The sequence below is a fragment of the Staurois parvus genome, unplaced genomic scaffold (genome assembly GCF_062004578.1).
Source record: "Staurois parvus isolate SC_StPar_1 unplaced genomic scaffold, SC_StPar_1.0 ptg000679l, whole genome shotgun sequence".
NCBI classification, from domain to species: Eukaryota; Metazoa; Chordata; class Amphibia; order Anura; family Ranidae; genus Staurois; species Staurois parvus.
Window position 1 is genome coordinate 584,197 of NW_028318475.1, and position 22,740 is coordinate 606,936.

General features: G+C 43.9%; 1 protein-coding gene across 4 annotated transcripts in view; it reads right to left on the reverse strand.

Annotated features, from left to right (window-relative positions):
• Positions 1-22,740, reverse strand: part of RUFY3 (RUN and FYVE domain containing 3) — a 123,767-nt gene that overhangs the window by 46,489 nt on the left and 54,538 nt on the right. For all 4 annotated transcript variants that reach the window (XM_089652300.1, XM_089652301.1, XM_089652298.1 and 1 more), the window contains exons 2-4: positions 14,781-14,954; positions 13,006-13,123; positions 8,374-8,475 (exon numbers count right to left, since the gene is read on the reverse strand). In XM_089652300.1, coding sequence (XP_089508426.1) covers positions 8,374-8,475; positions 13,006-13,123; positions 14,781-14,954 — 394 coding nt within the window. The remainder of the gene's footprint in view (positions 1-8,373; positions 8,476-13,005; positions 13,124-14,780; positions 14,955-22,740) is intronic.

Below are 22,740 nucleotides of genomic sequence, written 5' to 3' on the forward strand. Positions count from 1 at the left end.
TGTGAGCACCGCCTGTTACTTTATCTGTGTACGGATTGATCTGTACCCCTGCGCGAGCGATCGGTTGTTTTGTATTGAACTTTTGACAAAGAAAAAACGTGGCAGTGCTCTGTGGAGTGCAGGGAGAGGATCATATATGCTTTAAAAGAAGCTTGTATCTTATAGAACATGGGTGAAAGCAGAACACAGCTGTCACATTAGTCACATGAACTTCCATTACTTGTTCAGGAAACACTCCACATAATTAGTGGTCAATAAGGGAACATTTATTGCTTTGTCTGGCCAATTTTAGATTCTGCTCTGTACAGCATTGTGCACCTGCTTCCATGACTCAAAGCAATTTTTCCTGCATTATGATTTTTTTTAAAGAAAAAAAGAACGCTGTATGAAAAGAGAAATTCGGGTTTAGAAAAAAAAAAAAACCTACATATTCACCTGGGTGGATTCAGCATCGATATGATGCTACATCTGTCCCCCGCTGCCTCCAAGACTGAGAACTAAGCGATCAAAGACCACAGATCGCTCAGTTCTCAGTCTTCAGTGAGCAGAAAGCCAGTGAATGTCAGTCACCGGGTCTCTGCTCTGCCCCTCCAGTGCTCACTAGAGCACCAGACTGTGGAGGGGTGTGGGAGCAGTTGGCTCAGGCTCTCAGCAGTGCGTTGATAGGCTGAGCCAGCTGCCGAATCTGTGTGGATCTCAACATTAAAGTCGGGATCCCTGCAGAGTCTGGGCTGGCTCAGTGACGTCATGGGTGACAGGAATGCAGAATCAAGTATACTTATGTGACCTACAGGAGATGTAGGTTTAAAGCTTTTTTTTCTCCATTAAAAACTATTAGTAGTATTGCCAATGCGCAGTGTAGTATCAGAGAAAGTTAGTGTTGAGCATCTAATTCTACATGTCCAAATGCAAAACACTCAAAAATCTCCACTCTCTTGGCCTCCGAGACTCTGCTCTCTCCTGGTTCTGCTCCAACCTATCGCAGCGCTCCGTAAGCATTACCTATAACTCTGGCTCCTCCTCTCCCTCTTTCTGTAGGGGTCCCTCAAGGTTCTGTCTTTGGACCCCCTTCTCTTCTCCATCTACACCTCCTCCCTTGGTCACTTGATAAACTCCCATGGCTTTAAGTACCACCTCTATGCTAATGACACACCTACTAAGTGACATATCAGAATGGATATCATTCCACTTCCTCAAACTAAATATTTCTAAAACGGAGCTCACACTATTCCCTCCAACCTGTGCCCCCTCCCCTGACTTCTCCATCAAGATCAATATTACAACCATCAGTCCCTCCCTTCTTGCCAGGGTGCTAGGTGTAATCCTAGACTCCTATCTGTCCTTTCACCCCCAAATCCAATTGCTGTCCAAATCTTGTAGACTTCACCTCCGCAACATCTCCAAGATACGCTTGTTTTTAACCTCTGAAACTACTAAGCAACCTATTCACTCCCTTGTTATCTCTCGCCTTGACTATTGTAACTCCCTCCTCATTGGCCTACCTCATCGCAGGCTTTCCTCTCTTCAGTCTATCATGAATGCTGCTGCCAGACTCATCCACCTTACTAACCGTTCCATATCTGCCATCGCTCTCTGCCAATCCCTCCACTGGCTTCCCATTGCCCAACGGATCAAAATTCAAACCATTAACAATAACATATAAAGCCATTTATAACTCTGCCCAAAATTACATCACCAATCTTGCCTCTAAATATCACCCAAACCGTCCTCTCTGCTCCTCCCACGACCTTCTGCTCTCCAGCTCCCTCGTCTCCTCCTCCCATGCTTTTCTCCAGGACTTCTCCAGAGCCTCCCCGTCCTCTGGAACTCTCTACCCCAATCTATCCTACTATCACCTACTCTGCACACATTTAGGCAATCTCTGAAAACCTCTCTCTTCAGGAAAGTCTATCCTGCCTTCAGCTGATAACCGAATCTTCTATTTCTCCCATCAGATCATCCCCCACAGCTATTACCTTTTGTACCACCAGCCCCTCCCTCTTAGATTGTAATCTCCAAGTTCCCTCCTAACCCTCTTGTATTGAACTGTATTGTTGCTGTATTGTCTCCCTTCATAATGTAAAGTGCTGAGCAAACTGTTGGCGCTATATAAATCCTGTATAATAATAATAATAATTTAGATTGTTGTACATGACAACTAGTTGTTGGTATTTGGTGATCAAATAGTGGTTAGCATTAGTCAAGCACCAAAACCTGGTTCAAAGACCATGGGATTACTGTGCTTGATTGGCCAGCAAACTCGCCTGACCTGCACCCCATAGAGAATCTATGGGGCATTGCCAAGAGAAAGATGAGAGACATGAGACCGAACAATGCAGAAGAGCTGAAGGCCGCTATTGAAGCATCCTGGTCTTTCATAACACCTCAGCAGTGCCACAGGCTGATAGCTTCCATGCCACGCCACATTGAGGCAGTAATTGCTGCAAAAGGGGCCCAAACCAAGTACTGAGTACATATGCATGCTTATACTTTTCAGAGGTCCGATATTGTTCTATGTACAATCCTTGTTTTATTGATTGCATGTAATATTCTAATTTTCTGAGATTGTGGATTTGGGGTTTTCATGAGCTGTAAGCCATAATCATCACAATTATGACAAATCACGGCTTGAACTATCTTGCTTTGCATGTAATGAGTCTATCTCATATATTAGTTTCACCTTTTAAGTTGCATTACTGAAATAAATTAACTTTTGCACGATATTCTAATTTTTCGAGTTTCACCTGTATGTGTATTAAAGTCTACGGTTACCTAAACCAAAAAAATTAAAAAAAAATTTTAGGTCAAGGGACATTACATACTTTCAGTGAGATGTGTCCCTTGTGCTGCTGTATCCTTCATTTGCTGAAATCTTCCTCCTCTGATGCCTCCCTCACCCCAGCAATCTTCCAGTGGTTGGATCTATGAATGGAGGGAACGGACTTATCAATTATCCACTCCATTCATAGATTCTGTTTCATTTATAGAAGCAGTAGTAACGGCTCCCATGAATGGAGCAGCAGGGCAGAAAGGTGGGCATAGTCAGTCTATCTTTATGAGTACCTGTTACATCCCCTTTGTTCTATTCCACACCAGAAAATTATAACGGAGGGATGGGGGCTCGGAGGAGGAAGATTTTGATGAAAGGAAGACACAGCAGCATAAAAGGTAGATATCTCACTTAAAGCAGTAGTGAACCGTGTTAAAAGAAAAAAAAAAAAAAAAAACTTGTCTCCCGCAGGCTCATGTCATAATGTGTTAGTATGTACCACATAATTCATGTGGCATAATACATTTAAATATGCACAAGGACACTTTTTAGTTGGACTTTTATTCACTATTTTGGTTTATAATTGTTTATTACTCAGCCACTCATTTATTTATGTAGACTGGATATATATATTGATTTTTATACAGTATGTTTGTGACATTCTTGCATGGTTTATCATGTCACTGTAGCGCTGCTGGTTTTTGGTTTAATTCCTAAGTATAACTAAAGGCAAAACATTTTTTTTAGTATTGGATACAGTGTAGAGGAATTAGAACACCTGTCAAGTTTTTATTGCTGTCTGAGCCCCCGTTAAGGAGATTTCCTGCTCCATTTATCCTGTTTACCATGATCATGAAAGTAAAAGTAAAAAAATGCCAAACTTTGTTTTGTTCCCAGAAAAGGAATAGAGGGGAAATATTCACAGATCTGGTGACCTTGGGGTCCCCGAAGAATTCAATTAATTTGCAGGGATTTCCTTTCATTTCCTTTGACAGGGGTTATAACCCTTCCTTGCGCTATTCAAAATGAAAAAAAAAAAAGTTTTGCCTATAGGTCTACTTTAAGCAGGCCATACATGGATTGCCATTCAGTCAATTCAGCAACCGGCCAAATTTTAATCCATGTATGACCACTGGGGTTCATTAGACGTTGATCTACCAATCAACTTCTGTTCAACCACCCTGTTGAAACATTTCCACTTGATCAGCGCTACAGGCTATCTCCCCCATTGGTAAAAAAAAAAATCCATGACCAGCTTTAGTACCCCTGCAATGTCCCACAAATACTTGTTGACCCTGCCAGTAAAGTCCACCTAATGCAGCTTCCTGTGATAGAGTGAATGCGGCACTATTCCTGAAATCAGAGAAATATTGTCCCACTTACATAGGCTGTGCCTGTTTCACTATGGTGGTATGAGAAGAATTTGTAGATGGCATAGCTATCAACATTGTCACTGCTGATTCATAAACCTGTATCTAGTTAGTTTACATCTGACCATACCTAGTCCTGCACACTGCTTTCTGGATTGAGGACGCTGCCTCTCTACCTGAATCCATCCAACTGTGAGCATCAGTTTCTGAGAAGGAGAGCATGTGACACTCAAATTAAGGAGGGGTTGGCTTAGTTAACAATATACACGTAATGTTTGGTAAGGCATTTGCTGATTTTTGGGTATATATTAGGTCTCACGTAAATAAACTCTTCCTTTATGCCTGTGGAATGTTTGAGCTAAATTTGTTTATTGCATTTCGAATGGACCTGGGCAAACTCTGCACTAAGGGTGCATTTAACTGTGTGGGCAAGCATCAGAGCAATGGATACAGGCTCCAGGAATGAGAAATGAACAGAAGGTCTATAGTCAGTGATGGGGATTTATCAAAGTTGTTACAAACAGAAGTTGGTGTCTCTAGTGCAGCCATTCTAAACTAGGGTTCCTCCAGTGGTTGCTAGGGGTTCCTTGAACTATGTTTGCTGGCATCCTCAAAAGGAAAGTCAATCAAAGTTCCAGGGCCAACACTACTTGTCCCAGTCACAGGCATGACCTCAATGATCTTTAGTAGCATTCTGACCACCACTGTAAGGCTTTCTTCCGACCTCCACTGCAGGGCTTTCTTCCGACCCACCACTGCAGGGCTTTCTTCCGACCCACCACTGCAGGGCTTTCTTCCGACCCACCACTGCAGGGCTTTCTTCCGACCCACCACTGCAGGGCTTTCTTCCGACCCACCACTGCAGGGCTTTCTTCCGACCCACCACTGCAGGGCTTTCTTCCGACCCACCACTGCAGGGCCTTCTTCCGACCCACCACTGCAGGGCCTTCTTCCGACCCACCACTGCAGGGCCTTCTTCCGACCCACCACTGCAGGGCCTTCTTCCGACCCACCACTGCAGGGCCTTCTTCCGACCCACCACTGTAGGGCTTTCTTCCGACCCACCACTGTAGGGCTTTCTTCCGACCCACCACTGTAGGGCTTTCTTCCGACCCACCACTGTAGGGCTTTCTTCCGACCCACCACAGTAGGGCTTTCTTCCGACCCACCACAGTAGGGCTTTCTTCCGACCCACCACAGTAGGGCTTTCTTCCGACCCACCACAGTAGGGCTTTCTTCCGACCCACCACAGTAGGGCTTTCTTCCGACCCACCACAGTAGGGCTTTCTTCCGACCCACCACAGTAGGGCTTTCTTCCGACCCACCACAGTAGGGCTTTCTTCCGACCCACCACAGTAGGGCTTTCTTCCGACCCACCACAGTAGGGCTTTCTTCCGACCACCACTGTAGGGCTTTCTTCCGACCACCACTGTAGGGCTTTCTTCCGACCACCACTGTAGGGCTTTCTTCCGACCTCCACTGTAGGGCTTTCTTCCGACCTCCACTGTAGGGCTTTCTTCCGACCTCCACTGTAGGGCTTTCTTCCGACCTCCACTGTAGGGCTTTCTTCCGACCTCCACTGTAGGGCTTTCTTCCGACCTCCACTGTAGGGCTTTCTTCCGACCTCCACTGTAGGGCTTTCTTCCGACCTCCACTGTAGGGCTTTCTTCCGACCTCCACTGTAGGGCTTTCTTCCGACCTCCACTGTAGGGCTTTCTTCCGACCTCCACTGTAGGGCTTTCTTCCGACCTCCACTGTAGGGCTTTCTTCCGACCTCCACTGTAGGGCTTTCTTCCGACCTCCACTGTAGGGCTTTCTTCCGACCTCCACTATAGGGCTTTCTTCCGACCTCCACTGTAGGGCTTTCTTCTGACCACCATGGTAAGGGGCATTTTTTTCACTGGCCCTGATTAAATGATTTTAGCAGGGGTTCCCTGAGACCTAAAAAAATGTTTCAAGGGTTCCTCCAGGGTAGGGGTTTCAAACTGGCAGCCCTCCAGCTGTTGCCAAACTAAAAGTCCCATGAGGCATTGCAAGGCTGAAAGTTACAAGCATAACTCCCAAAGGCAGAGGCATGATGGGACTTGTAGTTTCACAACAGCTGGAGGGCCGCCAGTTGGACACCCCTGCTCTAGGATAAAAAGGTTGGGAAACGTTGCTCTAGTGCAATTAGGTTGACATTTAGCAAAGTATTTTCTGGAAGGTTTTGTGTGCATTTCCAACCCCTGCAATCCACAACAGATGATTGTGATGGTTTTGTAAACATTTATAAATCCAGCTGCTATCTCTGAGTAGGTTGTCTCAATGCTCCTGTTATCTACTACTGTGTTATGGAAAAAAAAAAACTGATAAATCTCCCCCAGTGTTGCAAGCTGCTTATAATTGCTCCTTGAGAAAACCCCTAGTATGTACATTGATACATCCCATAGGGCTCAGTGAGTCCATGTAGTACTGACTGAACATTCAACTAGTAGTGAACAAAATTATGTTTTAATCCACGCTGGCATAATTAAGGCATCTTCACCCTGCCCAAGATTTACAGCACGTCTCTCTCTTATTTCATGCAAACTTATGATCAAACAGGATAAGGCTGAACAAATAAAAGGTTAACAGGCTATGGCATGGAAATGCTTTGTCAGTGAACACTAGTTTTAGTATTACTGCAGTCACACAACACTTGAGCTCTCATTCGGCCAGTCCAAAGTATCCCACTGCGCAGGTCAGGCCCTAGCTCTCCTCCAGTTGCAGACCAAGGGGATACATGGTGAACCTCCAATACAAAGTCAGGGAAACTGAATGAAGACTAGAATCAATAGTGTACAGCAGTGGTGTCCCTAGGGGGGTGCAAGCCGCACTGGGTGACACCATCACAGGGGGTGCAGGATGCCAGCAGAGCTTCTGGGCTCTGTGAAGGTCCTGGCCAGTTATTGGGGTGATCCCGGATTTCCGGCACAGTGACAGCTGCCCCCCGGTGTAGCTGTAAAATGAGTATCCCGGATCTGTGAAGATATGTATCCCCTGAAGCAACTGCGCATGTGCCGGTTTCAGGCTGAAGAAGCCGATCTCCAACTTTAACAGAGCTGCCACAATTAAACCCTTATAGGCTGCAAACCGCTGAAGCTGATCCCGCGTATCACTATGGGTTGCAAGATTAGTTAACCCCGTATAGGTTCAACCTATACGGGGTTAACTAATCTTGCAACCCATAGTGATACGCGGGATCAGCTTCAGCAGTTTTCAGCCTGTGGGGTTAACTGTGACAGCTCTGTGCTAACGTCAGAAATCGACTTCTTCAGCCTGAAACCGACACATGCGCAGTTTTTTCAGGGGATACATATCTTCACGGGTCGGGATACTCATTTTTCCGCTACACCGGCGCTGCGCCTTCCTCTCTGGAGGGGTGACACCACGTGTTACCACACCAAGTGACACCAACCCTAGGGACACCTCTGGTGTACAGAGCACAATCAAAACATCAAATCTATGACCTGTTGGAACATTTAACCTTCCAGTGCTATATATGCTTTACAGCAAGCCACTTGAAATGTAATCACTAATACTGCTTTAAAAATACATCATCTTAAATTCACCCACTCCACACAAATCTGAGTTCTCAATTAAAGAGCATAAAAGACAATGAGCATCTCAGTTATTATTGTTTTAGTACATTTTGGAGGGGGATTTTAAGTCTTGTCTACATTTGGAGCAAGGCTCCATTCACACTACTGAGATGCGACTTTCTTGCAATTTACAGAGAGATTATGCATATATTACAGATGCGATTTGCATTTTCTATGGGGCCAAGTTGCACAATAGCACCAAGTACTAAATTGCAGGGATCTGAGTGGCATTGATTAGAACAGGCACCATTGAAAACAATGTGATTTCCATGGTCATGCAATTCTGTGTGGCTCAAGTCACATCAGAAGTTGCAGTAGTGTGAACCAGGCCTAAATAGGTAAAGCACAGGTTTTCTGTAGGTAAAAAACTAAAAACGATTATTCCTCCAAGATATGGCCAGCATTTTAAATCATTTTAAATGTCTGGTAAGATAAAGTTCTTCCATCTAATTCCCGATAGTGCCTCTAAACAAATCACTTAGAAGGGTGCGTTTGTCAACAATCATCACTGCATTGCCCAGACGTTCATGTTTATTGATAAATTGTACAATTTACAGCTGTTTTTCCCATTACAAATACATTTAGTTTTTTGCTTAATCCCAAAATGAATTACCTTAGCAGATCTTTCCTGTTAATAAGGGCTTTCATGTATTCTGAGAGCTTCTTCTGCATCAGTGCTAATCGTAACCAGGCTCGCCCTCTACCTGCAGGTGTCCTAGAAAATAAATTGGAAATAATGGCCAATAATAATATAACATTTTATGAGTATTCTAATAAAAACAATAGCTGTCAAACAGTTCAGGATCTACAACTCAAAGCTTCCCAAGTGTGATGCAGGTAATTTAGATCCCCACGCTGTTCCTCTCCTGTAAAAATACATTGCTGTACTGTACACCAAGCACCTGTATTCCTAGTGTCACACTGCACATGACCACGTTAAATAATTATTTGCTAGGCAGGTCATGAACCTCAATAGTCATGGCTTTACATAATGAATTAAAATAAAACGTATGGATATTTTTTCCCAATACTACAGATTGGTCCAGAATGTCACTCCCACCTCTCCACCTCGTCTAATCAGAGAAGGCTTTGTATTCATTGAGGAAATGCAATGCTTTTTACTGCATGGTGCCTGAGCAGAGCGGCCGAATTCCTGTGTTCATAATGCAGAAGGGCAGCCACTAGATACAGGTTCCAGAAGCTAGTGGAGATGACTGGAGTATCAGTGTCTATTACAAGGATTCCAGCTTCTAGATCAGCGGTTCTCAACCTGGGGGTCGAACGACCATTTCCCAGGGGTCGCCTAAGACCATCGGAAAACACATATTTCCGATGGTCTTAGGAACCGAGACACCGCTCCTCCGTCTCAGGCGATGTGTGGGCGGGATGATACGCTGCTCCTGTCACCTGGCCACACCTCCGGGATCACTCAGCAGCTCCGCCTCCTCGCCGCTGATTGGCCACCGATACTGTAGCTCAGGAGAGGCACACAGGCGGCCAATCACCGGCGAGGAGGTGGAGCTTGGAGAGGAGGAGCCGAGCGGCAGCGCGCGTACATCAAAGAAGATCGAGGGAGCTGCCGGAGCGAGTGAAGAGGAGAGCGGCCAGAGAAGGAAGACAGCTGACAGGTAAGTGAGAGAGCGAGCCCAGGCTGGAGCAGGGGTCAGCAAAGTAAGTATCATTGGTGTCAGTGGGAGGAATAGTGCCCCATCATTTGTGTCACTAATACCAACGATGGGGCACTATTCCTCCCCCCACTGACACCAACGATGGGGCACTATTCTTCCCCCAACTGACACCAACGATGGGGCACTATTCCTCCCCCCACTGACACCAACGATGGGGCACTATTCCTCCCCCCACTGACACCAACGATGGGGCACTATTCCTCCCCCCACTGACACCAACGATGGGGCACTATTCCTCCCCCCACTGACACCAACGATGGGGCAGTATTCCTCCCCCCACTGACACCAACGATGGGGCACTATTCCTCCCCCCACTGACACCAACGATGGGGCACTATTCCTCCCCCCACTGACACCAACGATGGGGCACTATTTCCCCCCCCCCCCTGACCCCAATGATGGGGCACTATTCTCCCCTCCACCACACTGACATCAATGATGGGGCACTATTCTTCCCACTGACACCAATGATGGGGCACTATTCCTCCCCCCACTGACACCAACGATGGGACACTATTTCCCCCCCCCCTGACCCCAATGATGGGGCACTATTCTCCCCTCCACCACACTGACATCAATGATGGGGCACTATTCCTCCCACTGACACCAATGATGGGGCACTATTCCTCCCCCCACTGACACCAACGATGGGACACTATTTCCCCCCCCCTGACCCCAATGATGGGGCACTATTCTCCCCTCCACCACACTGACATCAATGATGGGGCACTATTCCTCCCACTGACACCAATGATGGGGCACTATTCCTCCCACTGACACCAATGATGTGGCACTATTACTCCCACTGACACCAGTGATGGGGCACTACTCCCCCCACTGACACCAGTGATGGGGCACTATTCCTCCCACTGACACCAATGATGGGGCACTACTCCCCCCACTGACACCAATGATGGGGCACTACTCCCCCCACTGACACCAATGATGGGGCACTACTCCCCCCACTGACACCAATGATGTGGCACTATTCCTCCCACTGACACCAGTGATGGAGCACTACTCCTCCCACTGACACCAGTGATGGGGCCCTACTCCCCCCACTGACACCAGTGATGGAGCACTATTCCTCCCACTGACACCAATGATGGGGCACTACTCCCCCCACTGACACCAATGATGGGGCACTACTCCTCCCACTGACACCAATGATGGGGCACTACTCCTCCCACTGACACCAATGATGGGGCACTATTCTTCCCACTGACACCAATGATGGGGCACTATTCCTCCCACTGACACCAACGATGGGGCACTATTCCTCCCACTGACACTAATGATGGGACACTATTCCTCCCACTGACACCAACGATGGGGCACTATTCCTCCCACTGACACCAGTGATGGGGCACTATTCCTCCCACTGACACCAGTGATGGGGCACTATTCCTCCCACTGACACCAGTGATGGGGCACTATTCATCCCACTGACATCAGTGATGGGGCACTATTCCTCCCACTGATACCAACGATGGGGCACTATGCATCCCACTGATACCAATGATGGGGCACTATTCATCCCACTGACATCAGTGATGGGGCACTATTCCTCCCACTGATACCAACGATGGGGCACTATTCATCCCACTGACATCAGTGATGGGGCACTACTCCTTCCACTGACACCAATGACATGGCACTACTCCTCCCACTGCAAAATTACAGGTATGAAGTAGCAACGAAAATAATTTTATGGTTGGGGGTCATTACAACATGAGGAACTGTATTAAGGGGTCGCGGCATTAGAAAGGTTGAGAACCACTGGTCTAGATGGATTCCAGAGATATGGTATGTGCATAGTTCCATGATTCCAAGCTGGACCAATAAAACTATGTAAAAAAAATGCAATAGTTGTTATTGATCTGTAATGAGTCTGGTGAAAGAACTTTACTAGACTTAAAGTGTTCCTAAACCCAGGACCCTGCATTCACTATATCTGGTCTCCCACAGTACACACAACATGGGAGTGCAATTATTTTAGTAAATATAAACTGCTAAATACCTTTTCTCATCAGCAGTTAGAGCAGTCTTGTGACTTCTATCAGTGTCCAGTAGAGCACTGGGTAAAGTTTGTAAGATTTTTCATTCTCCCCTGATTATCCTATGAGGTTGCAAAACCCCTGACCCTCTGTCTGGACAGTGCTGAGATTGGCTCTGTGCTGATCACATGCACTCTCCCAAGAAAAAAAAAAATATCTAGCAATACACACCAAACTGAGCATGTGCACAGTGTCTCCACACCATATGCCTTATCAGATGATAAGAGTGGGACACTGGAGGAAGGGTAGGATCAGAGCAGTCAGGATCAAACTGCCTTTTTACACAATGCAGAGGATTACCCCCTTAGGTTCCACAGTGAGTATATCAACCATGATTTACTGCATATACAGACTGATTTTGCTGTTGCGGGGTTTAGTAACTCTTTAAATTACCTCAAAATACTCAATACAACTGTGACCACTGAAAGTTGTGTTAATTGCAGATACTTTGTGCTGGATATTGTTGGTGATCAGTTTTGTCTAAACCATGTCTGAACCTAGAGTTTCAGAAGGGTTTAGAAGTTTGCAAGGTCAGAGTGGCTCCAGGTGACCAGCGTTACTAAGTGCCCCTTCTGGTGTAGCACTGCAAATGTATGTATACGCTCTAGCAATACACACCAAACTGAGCATTTGCAGCTTGCCCCCAAGGCTCTGTTCTATCAGCAGATAGATTGAGAACATCAGAAGAAGGGGAGGTTCAGAGGAGACAGGATCAAACATCCTTTTTACACAATGCTGGGGATTAAACTCTTAGGTTCCAATGTGAGTATAATAAGCATGTTTTACTGCATATACAGTCTGATTTTTTGGTTGTGGGTTTAGTAACACTTTAAGGTGTTACTAAACCCACAACAGTAAAATCAGTCTGTATATGCAGTAAAACATGCTTATTATACTCACTGTGGAACCCAAGAAGATAAAAACCCACATTGTGTAAAAAGGATGTTTGATCCGGTCTTCTCTGATCCTCCTCTTTTTCCAGTGTCTCCTAAATATCTTCTGATAGAACATTGGTGTGGAGACACTCTGCACATGCATGCTCAGTTTGGTGTGTATGGCTAGAGTTTTTATTTCTTGGGAGGGTGCATGTTATCAGCACAGGGCCAATCAGCATTGTCCAGACAGAGGTAAGGGGTTCTGCATCCTCCTTCAGGGGAATTAAAACTCCTCCTACAAACTGTAAACAGTGCTCAGCTGGACACTGATTTTAGTCACAAGACTGCTCTAACTGCTGATGAGAAAAGGTTTTTAGCAGTTTATATTTACTAAAATAATTGCATTTCCATGTTCTGTGTACTGTGGGGGACCAGATATAGTGAATGCAGGGTCCTGGGTTTAGTAACACTTTAAGGCCCCATATGGTACCTCTTCACTTCCTGTTGTGGATATATTTTCACTTATTGTCTAAAAAACTGAAATCCATTCCAAGCCCTATGAAGATGTATAAATGGAACTACAGAGGATTACACTACAATAGTTAAATAGAAAAATGCAACTCACTTGAGACCAGGAAGATCCTTCACACTAGCTGTGATTTCTGATGCTTCAGGTACAAGTTTCTCCACTAGTTCCAGAGGGCCCCAGAAGGACTTATTCTGCCCAAGAAATGTCTTCTTAGCTATCAAACAAGTGTAAAACACAAAATGCATCCTTGTATAAAATGTGGCAAGACTTTTCCTTGTAACACAAATACTTAAAGTAAAGGCTAAAGGTTTTTACCAGCATTCTCTGCATGAAGGAAATAAACCTTCCATTATTAGCTCCATCCACCAGCCCCTCCTAAATACATACCCGAGTCAGATCTCAATTCAGCGCTGTGTCCCAGAGCAGCATTGCAGCTCTCTCTCTCCTCACTAGACAATAGGCAACAGCGGGAGCTTGTGAGAATAGAGTGGGGGGCGGGGCCGAGCCTTGCAGTCCATGTCTATAGACGCAGGCATAGCAGCTCAGATCGAGCCCACAGGTGTGCCACAGTAAGAAGAGGCTTCCTATGATGGCACACTGATAAGAGGACAAGCCAGTAGTTGCGGCAGGGGACCAGAAAAGAGGATGATTGGGGCTGCTCTGTACGAAACCATTGCACAGAGTAAATAAGTATAAACCTGTTATTTAAAAATAAAATAGTTTTAACAATTACTTTAAAGTGATATTAAAGGCAATTTAAAAAAAATAATAAACATGGTATTTGTTTGGTATTGCAATGGTTTTGCACAGAGCAGCCCAGATCCTCCTCCACTCGAGTCCCCTGCCAGCACTCCTTGTCCGTCCTTCCTGCCGAATGCCCCCAGAGCAAGCAGCTTGCAATGGGGGCACCCAAGCAGACTCACTCCCAAGCTGCTGCTCTGTGTGTGTCCATTTACACACAGAGCTGTGGCTCGGCCGTGCCCCCTCTCTCTCCTCATTGACTCACTGGCTGTGAATGACAGCAGCAGAAGCCAATGGCTCCTGCTGCTGCCTCAGCCAATGAGAAGGGGGAGTCCGAGGCTCGGGATGGGGTCAGGTAAGTATTGGGGGGGCTGGGGGGCTACTGCACACAGAAGATTGTTTTATCCTTCATGCATAGAATACATGAAGGTGAAAAAACCTTGAGCCTTTACAACCACTTTAATTTATGGAAAATGAGTTGGGGTGCTTTTCCATATGCGTATATCACCAATAATTTAGAGAAATCTATCCTCTAAGCTCTACGTTAGGGATTGCTGATCTCAGTCTAAAGAACAGAACAAATAGGCAAACAATAAAAGTACAATGTTAGATCAATGGTATTAAAGCAGAACTTTACTCTCTCAATCAACATTAACTATTTTTAATCCTTATGCTACTAGCCATAATAAATAGATTGGAAGGTATATTCTATTTACTTGTGTTAACCTTTTTTCACATTTCTTCAGTTGCTCCCTGGTTTCTGGCCTAGGCCAAAATAATGTCATACATCGCATTTCTTTCTTTTTTTTTTCACTTGGAAGAGCTTTGTCAGTTAAGCACACCTTCCTGCTTGCATGCCTGACCTAAAGGCAGATGGAGTCCAGGAAGTAAATGCTATATGAATTATCTGCCCTTACATGAGATGGGCAGAGCTTGGCATGCAAGGGGGTGTTGAGGAATGAAACTCAGATTTAACAGGGCATGAATATGGGCATAATGTCTGTATACATGACCCTAACAGTAGCTGTAATGGTCTAGCTTACAGAAACAGAATATGACAGCAACATATGTAACAATTTTTACATTTAGAAATGGATCTACAGTTGGCATGCCACTACCACTAGCCATACCTTTTAAGCCATGCTTTAGACAGTGCTCCATAACCACAAAGAACTGCTGCAGAGGTGCATAGTCAGAGTCCAGGGTCCGCCCCAGATTAAGCGCAGATTCAATTAAGCCCTTTATACTCAACTTTGCCATGTTCATGAGATTCATACGTTCGTTGGCCATCAGGTAATTGGGATCTAGAAAAAAAAAAAGCAAACTATTTAACTATGATGCTAAAAGGAGTCAGAATATCATCTACATGAAAGGTCTGAATATTTAGAATATTTGACCCATGCCATTTTGCGAGTCTGAACACAGTGGATTGATGGGATTAGTTGTTTACACAAGAAGAATAGGGATGTTTGTGTTTTCTCTTCATTCCACAGGAAGTGGCAAATACACTGCATTCCTGGAAAGATCAATAGCTATTTCCTGTACTTGCTGAAAATATTCTTAGTCAAAACTAATGCAGCCACCACATGAAACAACTAGTAAATGGCAATATATTACATTTTTGTTCTTTGGGTTAGATACGCTTTGACAGTCAAGCTTGCATACTCTCCAGGGTTAAATTTGACAGAATTCAACTAACCAACCAAATAAAGCACTTGATACACACAGCAGATCTTAAAGAACAAGTTATAGTTTTGTGTTTACTGCCTATCATGTTTTATTAAATTGGTAGTAAACTGAAGAAATAAAAAATCTGCTGACAGGAAGGGTTTTATAACAAAAGAGACCCTGTCACAAATCTGCCCCTTGCCTGACAGCGCGTAATGTGATCTGAGCCGCTCATGCGCAGCTCAGACCACAATTACAGCCCGATCTGTGTGCCGCGACAATATGACTCCTGTGCACATGCGTGGGAGTGACGTCATCTCAGCCTTGGTCATTCAAGGGGCCAAAAGGTAGGAATCCCGGAAGGAAGACTGAGCAAACATGGAAGCGCCGGTAGAGCCATGACAGCGCTGCACTGGAGGGTTCTTTTTGTGGGTAAGTCTGTCACAATGTACTAGTATGCAGTACATGCTAGTATATTATGACAAACCTGCAAGGGGATCATTTTTATTGCTTAATACCAAGACTTTACTACCGCTTTAAAGGTGCCATTATTGGGCTAGTGTAAAAAAAACACAAGAAATTAAGTAACAATTCCATAGCAGCCAGAGTGTTCACTTTCTGCTGGCAAAGTAGTCAGACGAGATGGTGGATATTTGGCTGCAGTGCAATGCTGGGGGTCATCCCTCCTTCATTAAATGAACACATTACATTTCTGAAACAATAGCATGCCAAAGTAATAATGTGAATACAATAGGGGTTTGTCTACCATTTTAACAGCATGCAATAGAACAAGAGAAGAATATGCAGAATATTCACTATACCAAAATGGTTCAGTATAAGAAAAGGATCTCCACTAGAATAAACACTTGCAGTTGTTGAAGTGTATGTCAATGTAATATGAAAAAAAAACACATATGCAGTACATTTCTGCCACGCATGCACATTTGCCATGTTCTATACCTTGAAAGACTACAGGACTAGGGATCGGAGTACATTTCTGCCAGGTCAGCAAACAGCATTTTTGAAGAGGTGTCAGCCCTACCCAGTTTTCTTTTGCTAAATTACTTAACTCACCCTCTCTGCCATCTTCACAAAACAGACACTAAAGGCAGCCTTAATTTGTGCAAATGTCAGCAAGTTGCTGAAGAACCTGCCGAAATTCACTCTGCCTCCAGCCTGACACCCATTGACTGAAAAATCAAAGGAACCAAAATGTAAATTGGAAAGCTGGTGGCCAAATAGCAACCACATCCAATCACATGCAGCCTCTGTGTGATTATTTTGACAGCTGGCAAGGATGTATAGTATGGATGGAGAAATCTGTAGGATTTTTTTTTCTGCAAGCTGAATGGAAAAACCTTTAAGTGTATGACTTGTATAATTCTGTAGTCCCAAGATAAGAACTAAGAGGGCTAATAAAACTCACAGAACAGGATGCGGGAAAGCTCTAAAGCTCTTTCTGACATGATTAGTGGATATTTTAATGCACTTATTCATAACATAACAAAATGTTCTTATTGGAACTTTTAATAGACTAGAAGCGGGTAAATAAGGGCTCATGTACACGGGGCATTTGGAAAACTCTTCTGAACGATGGAAACTGACTGCTGGAAAACGTAAGTTAAAAAACATCAGTTAAGCCACGTTTGCATATAATTATTATTATTATACAGTATTTATAAAGCGCCAATAGTTCGCTCAGCGCTGTACATTACAGAGGGGAACAGAACATCCAAGTGTGCATGAGGACTAAGTCCATATACAGTGGGTATCGAAAAGAATCACCCCCTGTGGAATCTGTGGAAGGACTTGAAGACTGCAGTCCATAAACGGTCCCCATCAAATTTAACTGAACTCGAGCAGTTCTGCAAAGAAGAGTGGCAAATATTGCAAGTTCCAGATGTGCAAAGATTATTATTATTATACAGTATTTATAAAGCGCCAATAGTTCGCTCAGCGCTGTACATTACAAAGGGGACAGAACATGTGACAGAACAATACCAATACAATGCAAAACATGAGGGGATCGAGGGCCCTGCTCTTTCGAGCTTACACTCTAGGAGGGAGGGGATGGTGGCACAGGAGGAGATAGCTGTGGGGGATGGAGTGGTAGGAAGAGTGGAGGAGGTCAGCAAGTTAGCAGGGGGCGGGGTAGGCTTCCCTGAAGAGATGGGTTTTCAGGGTGCGCCTAAAGGAGAGGAGAGTAGGTGATAATCTGATGGGTTGGGGCAGGGAGTTCCAGAGGATGGGTGACACCCTGGAGAAGTCCTGGAGGCGGGCATGGGAGGAGGAGACCAGGGAACTAGAGAGAAGGAGGTCTTGTGAGGAGCGGAGTGTGCGTGCTGGGCGGTACTTGGATATTAGGTCAGTGATGTAGTTCGGGGCAGTATGGTGGACAGCTTTGTACGTCAGCGTTAGGATTTTGAATTTGATCCGTTGCGCAATCGGAAGCCAGTGGAGGGATTGGCAGAGGGGGGTGGCGGACACGGAGCGGTTGGAAAGGTGAATGAGTCTGGCAGCCGTATTCACATACTGCATTTATGAGTGTTTTTAAAAGATAACCTCAGAAGACCCTCCCAAATGCCCTGAAAAATAGTAAAAAATTAACTTTTTCAGTCATTTTGAGAGAAATAGAGAGAGCAGAAGCAGAGAGAGCAGTATGTGTTGAGATGACCTGTCTTTTCTGGTTGTATTCACTATGAGCATAATGCAGCACGTTCCACCATTTTTTCCTTCATGTGAAACCTGGAACTGACTGCGCTGGTGTACTAGGTCTATTTGACTACATGGAAAAACGCTTTGCATGCATTTGATGATGAAAAAAGGCTCTGGACAGCATCTGGACATGGAACTGTTAAAAAACTATTCTAAATACAAACGCTTATAAACGCAGTTAACCAGGTTTACAAGCGTTTGAAATGCCGGTAAAATCTACTCCTGATCGCAAGTTTGGTGAATTAAAAAAAACGACTGTAAACTCAACTGCCTGTAAACGACTGTAAATAACATAGTGTACATGGATACATAGAACTTTAGGAAGAGTTCAGGGGCTGCTGAAAAAATGCAAAAAAGCTCCGGATCGTGAGTTTATGAGCTGCAGTGTACATGAGCCCTTAGAGAAGTTGATTTAAAAAAGTTTACATACGAGGGCCACACAAAAAGTGTCAAAAGGGCTGCAGTTTGGGCACCAAAGTATTAAAGATATTAATAAATATGTGGGTGATAGGCAGCAAAATAATAAAAGTGTTCTACACACATATACAGGAAAAGAAAACAAGAAGCCCAAACCCATACAATATTTACAGCAGTATCCACTTACCTTCTATAAGAACCTCAGTCAGCTCAAATCCCAAGAAAGATGGCAGACTACGATAAACAAGGTTTGAATGACTAACTTCAGACTTGGGTTTTATCAGAGAAAGAAAGAAGCCTAACACGCGAGTAGACATTACAGAACCATTAGGGAGTCTGACTTCTGTTTCCTCTGGCTGGGAATTTATATAAGAGGGTAAAAAGCCCTTTTGACTTGCCCCTGTACTCATTGCAAGACCTTTCTTTCTCTTTAATTACACCATTAGATAGCATTCATACAAATGGGCATTGTTTCCACATCAGAGGTGGATGAATAATTACAGGCCAGAACACCAACAACTTTAACATCTTAAATACTGTATTTAGGAATAGATTAGAAGCAGGTTTTATTAATATTTAAGAAGTTTAACTGAGAGCCAAACAATAGTAGGTTTTATACTTGTATCCATAGTGTCTTTCAATGGATCTTTAGCCACTGCTTTCAAAAATAATAATCTATTAAACGGCAAAATTAGAAAAACGATTTTTAGGTATTGTTTTAATAGAATAACCTAGCCTACCCAAGAAAAAAAAACAAAAAAACAGTGATAAACTTCAAACAGAAAATCAGTCCATTGACCACCAGTGCAAATCAGGAAACATTGCAACCATGCAAAGTCAATTTTACATTTAATCTGGTAATTCACAGGTGACTGCCATTTGGGAAATACTAATGATTGTCCTGCCTTGCAAAAAATGCTAGATTTGATATGTATTCAGTACTGTGTCTGAATGAGGACAAACACCATCTGCATGCTCATTTCCTACATGACTTACTCAAAGATACACCACAGTTAAATTCAACAATTTAAAACAAATTCTGGGGCTCATCCAATGCATTTTTATATTACTCTACCATTTGAGTATACCAGGCCAGCTTGCCACATAACACCAACTAGCTGCCAAGAGCCAGGGGTAGTAGGGACACCTAACTATGAGGCTGAGGTTCTGGAAGCCAGGAATTTTCTACTATACCCATCAAAGCCTCTTTGTAGTCTCATAATTCAGACCCCCTATTATTATTATTAGCTTTCTGATTCTGATCCAGAAATACAATTGTTCACTCAAAACGTAAATTGGCTTTCCGACTTGTTTTAATATATATAACTCAGTTTCCAAGTAACCAGCAAGACAAGAAAAATAACATCTGCTACAAGCAGATCTACAGCATATCAATGCTATTTGGCTGTACAACAGCCAGAAGGTTTTCAAGATTGAAAAAGAAGAAGAAAACAAACTGCAAGATCTGTCTATAATAATTAGGCCCCGTTCACATATCATGTAGCAGGAACGTGGTTTCCCACTCACGATTTTAAATGGGTGTTCTCCGTGTGACGCAGATAGGACAGCCCATTCACTTGAATGGGTTACCCTGTGCATGTTTGTCACACCAAAAAAAGCTCACTGACAAAATTTTGGCCCTGAGCCAGGCACGTTTTTAAGTGCGCATCACATTTGGGCAGTTTCTTTTTGTGGGTGGTTTTTTTTTTTCTCTTTATTTTGAGTTTTTACAGTCATACAAAAATTTGGGACATAAGCAACTATAAAATTATGTACAGGTGAGAAGCATAAGAGGACAATCATTTATCCGTAACTGCTTCCATCAACCTATGTCTAGAGAAAAGATGGTAAACATACAATAGATGGCATCCTACCATATATGAGTCTAGGTCACCAAACCTCTTTCTGATCACATTGGCACTTTTAATCGTGTACAGGAACAGTTCACCCACTTGGCCCTGTTTGTGTAGTGTGAGTTCTCTGTACTGTGCATGGAAATGGCCAACTGTACTGTGCTTGGGACCACTTGCAAGAGGTGCTACCGGGCACAATTAATTTTTGGTGTGGTATAGTTTGCTTTAGTGTGTGCGCAAACTGTGCACAAAACTCTATATTGATCCTTGAGGCATAAAGACACAAGTGTGCCTCGGAACACTTTTTTTTTTTGTATTTCAATGGTTTTTATAAATTTTTAACAGTTTAAGGGAACACTTATTTTAAAGCAAAATGTCAGTACAAACCTGGGGGAGGGAACATAATCTTAGGCATGGTTCCATTCAGGTCAGCCAGACAAATATTTTATTAGTGTAGCACCCACCTAGGATAGGTTATTAGACAGGTTCAGGTAAGTTTAGTCTTTGACTCCTTTGCATAGGATTGGAGCAGTGTGTGATTATTTTTGGCTGTTCTGGGTTTCACAAGCTGCAGGTTTGACTACTTCTCCCTGCCTTAGTAGGTTCTGGAATATAATGTGCTGGAAGAGCAGACCCTGGGCCTGAATATTTATGCAGTCTCAGCCAATCCCTGGGAGGCAGTGCCCAGTAGGTGGCTGGGAAGAAGATAAATATTCTGAGGCCTGCTACTGCCTGTTGCAGAGAGTTCACTGAGGTCCCAGCTCAGTGGGAGCTGGAGCTGGGGGGGGGGGCTATTGCAGATAATTCTCCGAGGTCTCTGATCAGTGGAAACCTGGGGCTCTATTGCAGAGAGTTCAATGAGGTCCCAGTTAGTGGAAGCTGAGGAGGCTATTTTTCCTGGAAGGATTTTTGCAATATAGGTGTCTAGCCAGTATTAGACAGGAGGTATCCAAGTATCTGGAGACACAGTGAGTAGAAGCCTGGAAGTGGGAACCTAGTGACTGTCTGTTTAACCCTTTGTGTGACTGCATCAGTGTTGCTAGAGTCGGATTTGCCCAGCCAGAACTCCCAGAAATCCTTGTGTTTCTATTCTCTGCAAAGAGGGAGGTTAGCTCTGATGAGAGTAGAGCGTATCCCCCAATTACTTTGTGTACTAAATTTTGCAGTATCCCAAAAGCTTCCATGCATCCCAAGTTCAACCAGCAATTAAGCATAAAAATATATCCATTGTCTAGTTATTGGGAAGTGAAGTTGTCCATTTGTTCTGTGCCTGGATGCCTGTGAACCCAAATGGGAAGGGAACCTGGGGCAAATCAGCAGGACCTGTGCTACACTAGTGTTGAAAAGAATAGGAAAGGGTTAGGCAAGAGTTTGGGCCTTTATACGGTACAGCAGTCTCTGGTGGCTAAAGGCAAAACCTTTTTTTTTAGTTATGGATAGAATAGAGGGGACTTAGAACACCTGTGCGTTTTATTGCTGTCTGTGCGCCCATTTGGGAGATTTTCCCTCTCTATTTGTTCTGTTTACCTTTGCCATCGAAATTGATAGTAAAAGAAAATCCCATAGTTTGGATTAATATCAAAGCACTAATAGAGGGGAAATCTTCCAATGGGGACACCAGTTCTGGTGACCCTGGTGACACACCGAGATTCCTTCACTTTGCCAAGACTTCCGCCCACTTCCTATTTTGGCTATGGGACAGGAAGTGAAGGGAAATCTCCCCAATGGGACACAGATAGCAAAAAAAAAAAAACCTGACGAGGGTTATAACCCACCCTTACTTTTTCCACTGTAAAAAAAAATGTTTGCTTTTAGTTCCACTTGGAGTGCCACATATAGTTCTGCTATCTGCAATTCAAAACTTTTGTGGGCTAAAGAGGCCACCTGACTACACAATGGTAGCTTTATCTCAAGAGTATCTGTATTTGCACACACTTTACCGTAGACTCTCTTTTCCCCACCTTACTGGGTCTCTGGCAGAAATCTTCACATGGTACATACTTGGAGTTCAAGAGATTCAGCACATAATCTAGGACTACTCTCTTTAAAATGACTGCTGATAACCAAAACAGGGAAACCTCCAGCTTGTAGTTAGAATCATTAGCTCCCTTCTCACTCTCCATATAGCTTCTGGGTATTAAAGAAAAAAAAAAAAAAAAAAAAGGTATTTGCACTGCAGCTCAGGATTTACTCCTGCTACCATATTAAACCTTTTCCTACAGGACAGAAACTTCTTTCATTTCATATGTAAAAATAGGCCATTGCACCACCAGTGTTAGATATTTCACTCTCAAGCAAACATACATGGAATATACTGTATAGAGAAGTCTAATTTTGCCTAAGTTGTAGACAAAAAAAATAAATATGAACTTTTTGCTTTAAATTTCTCCTGAAAATAGCAGTGCACTTCCTGACATGTGACTGTGCCTAGGTATAC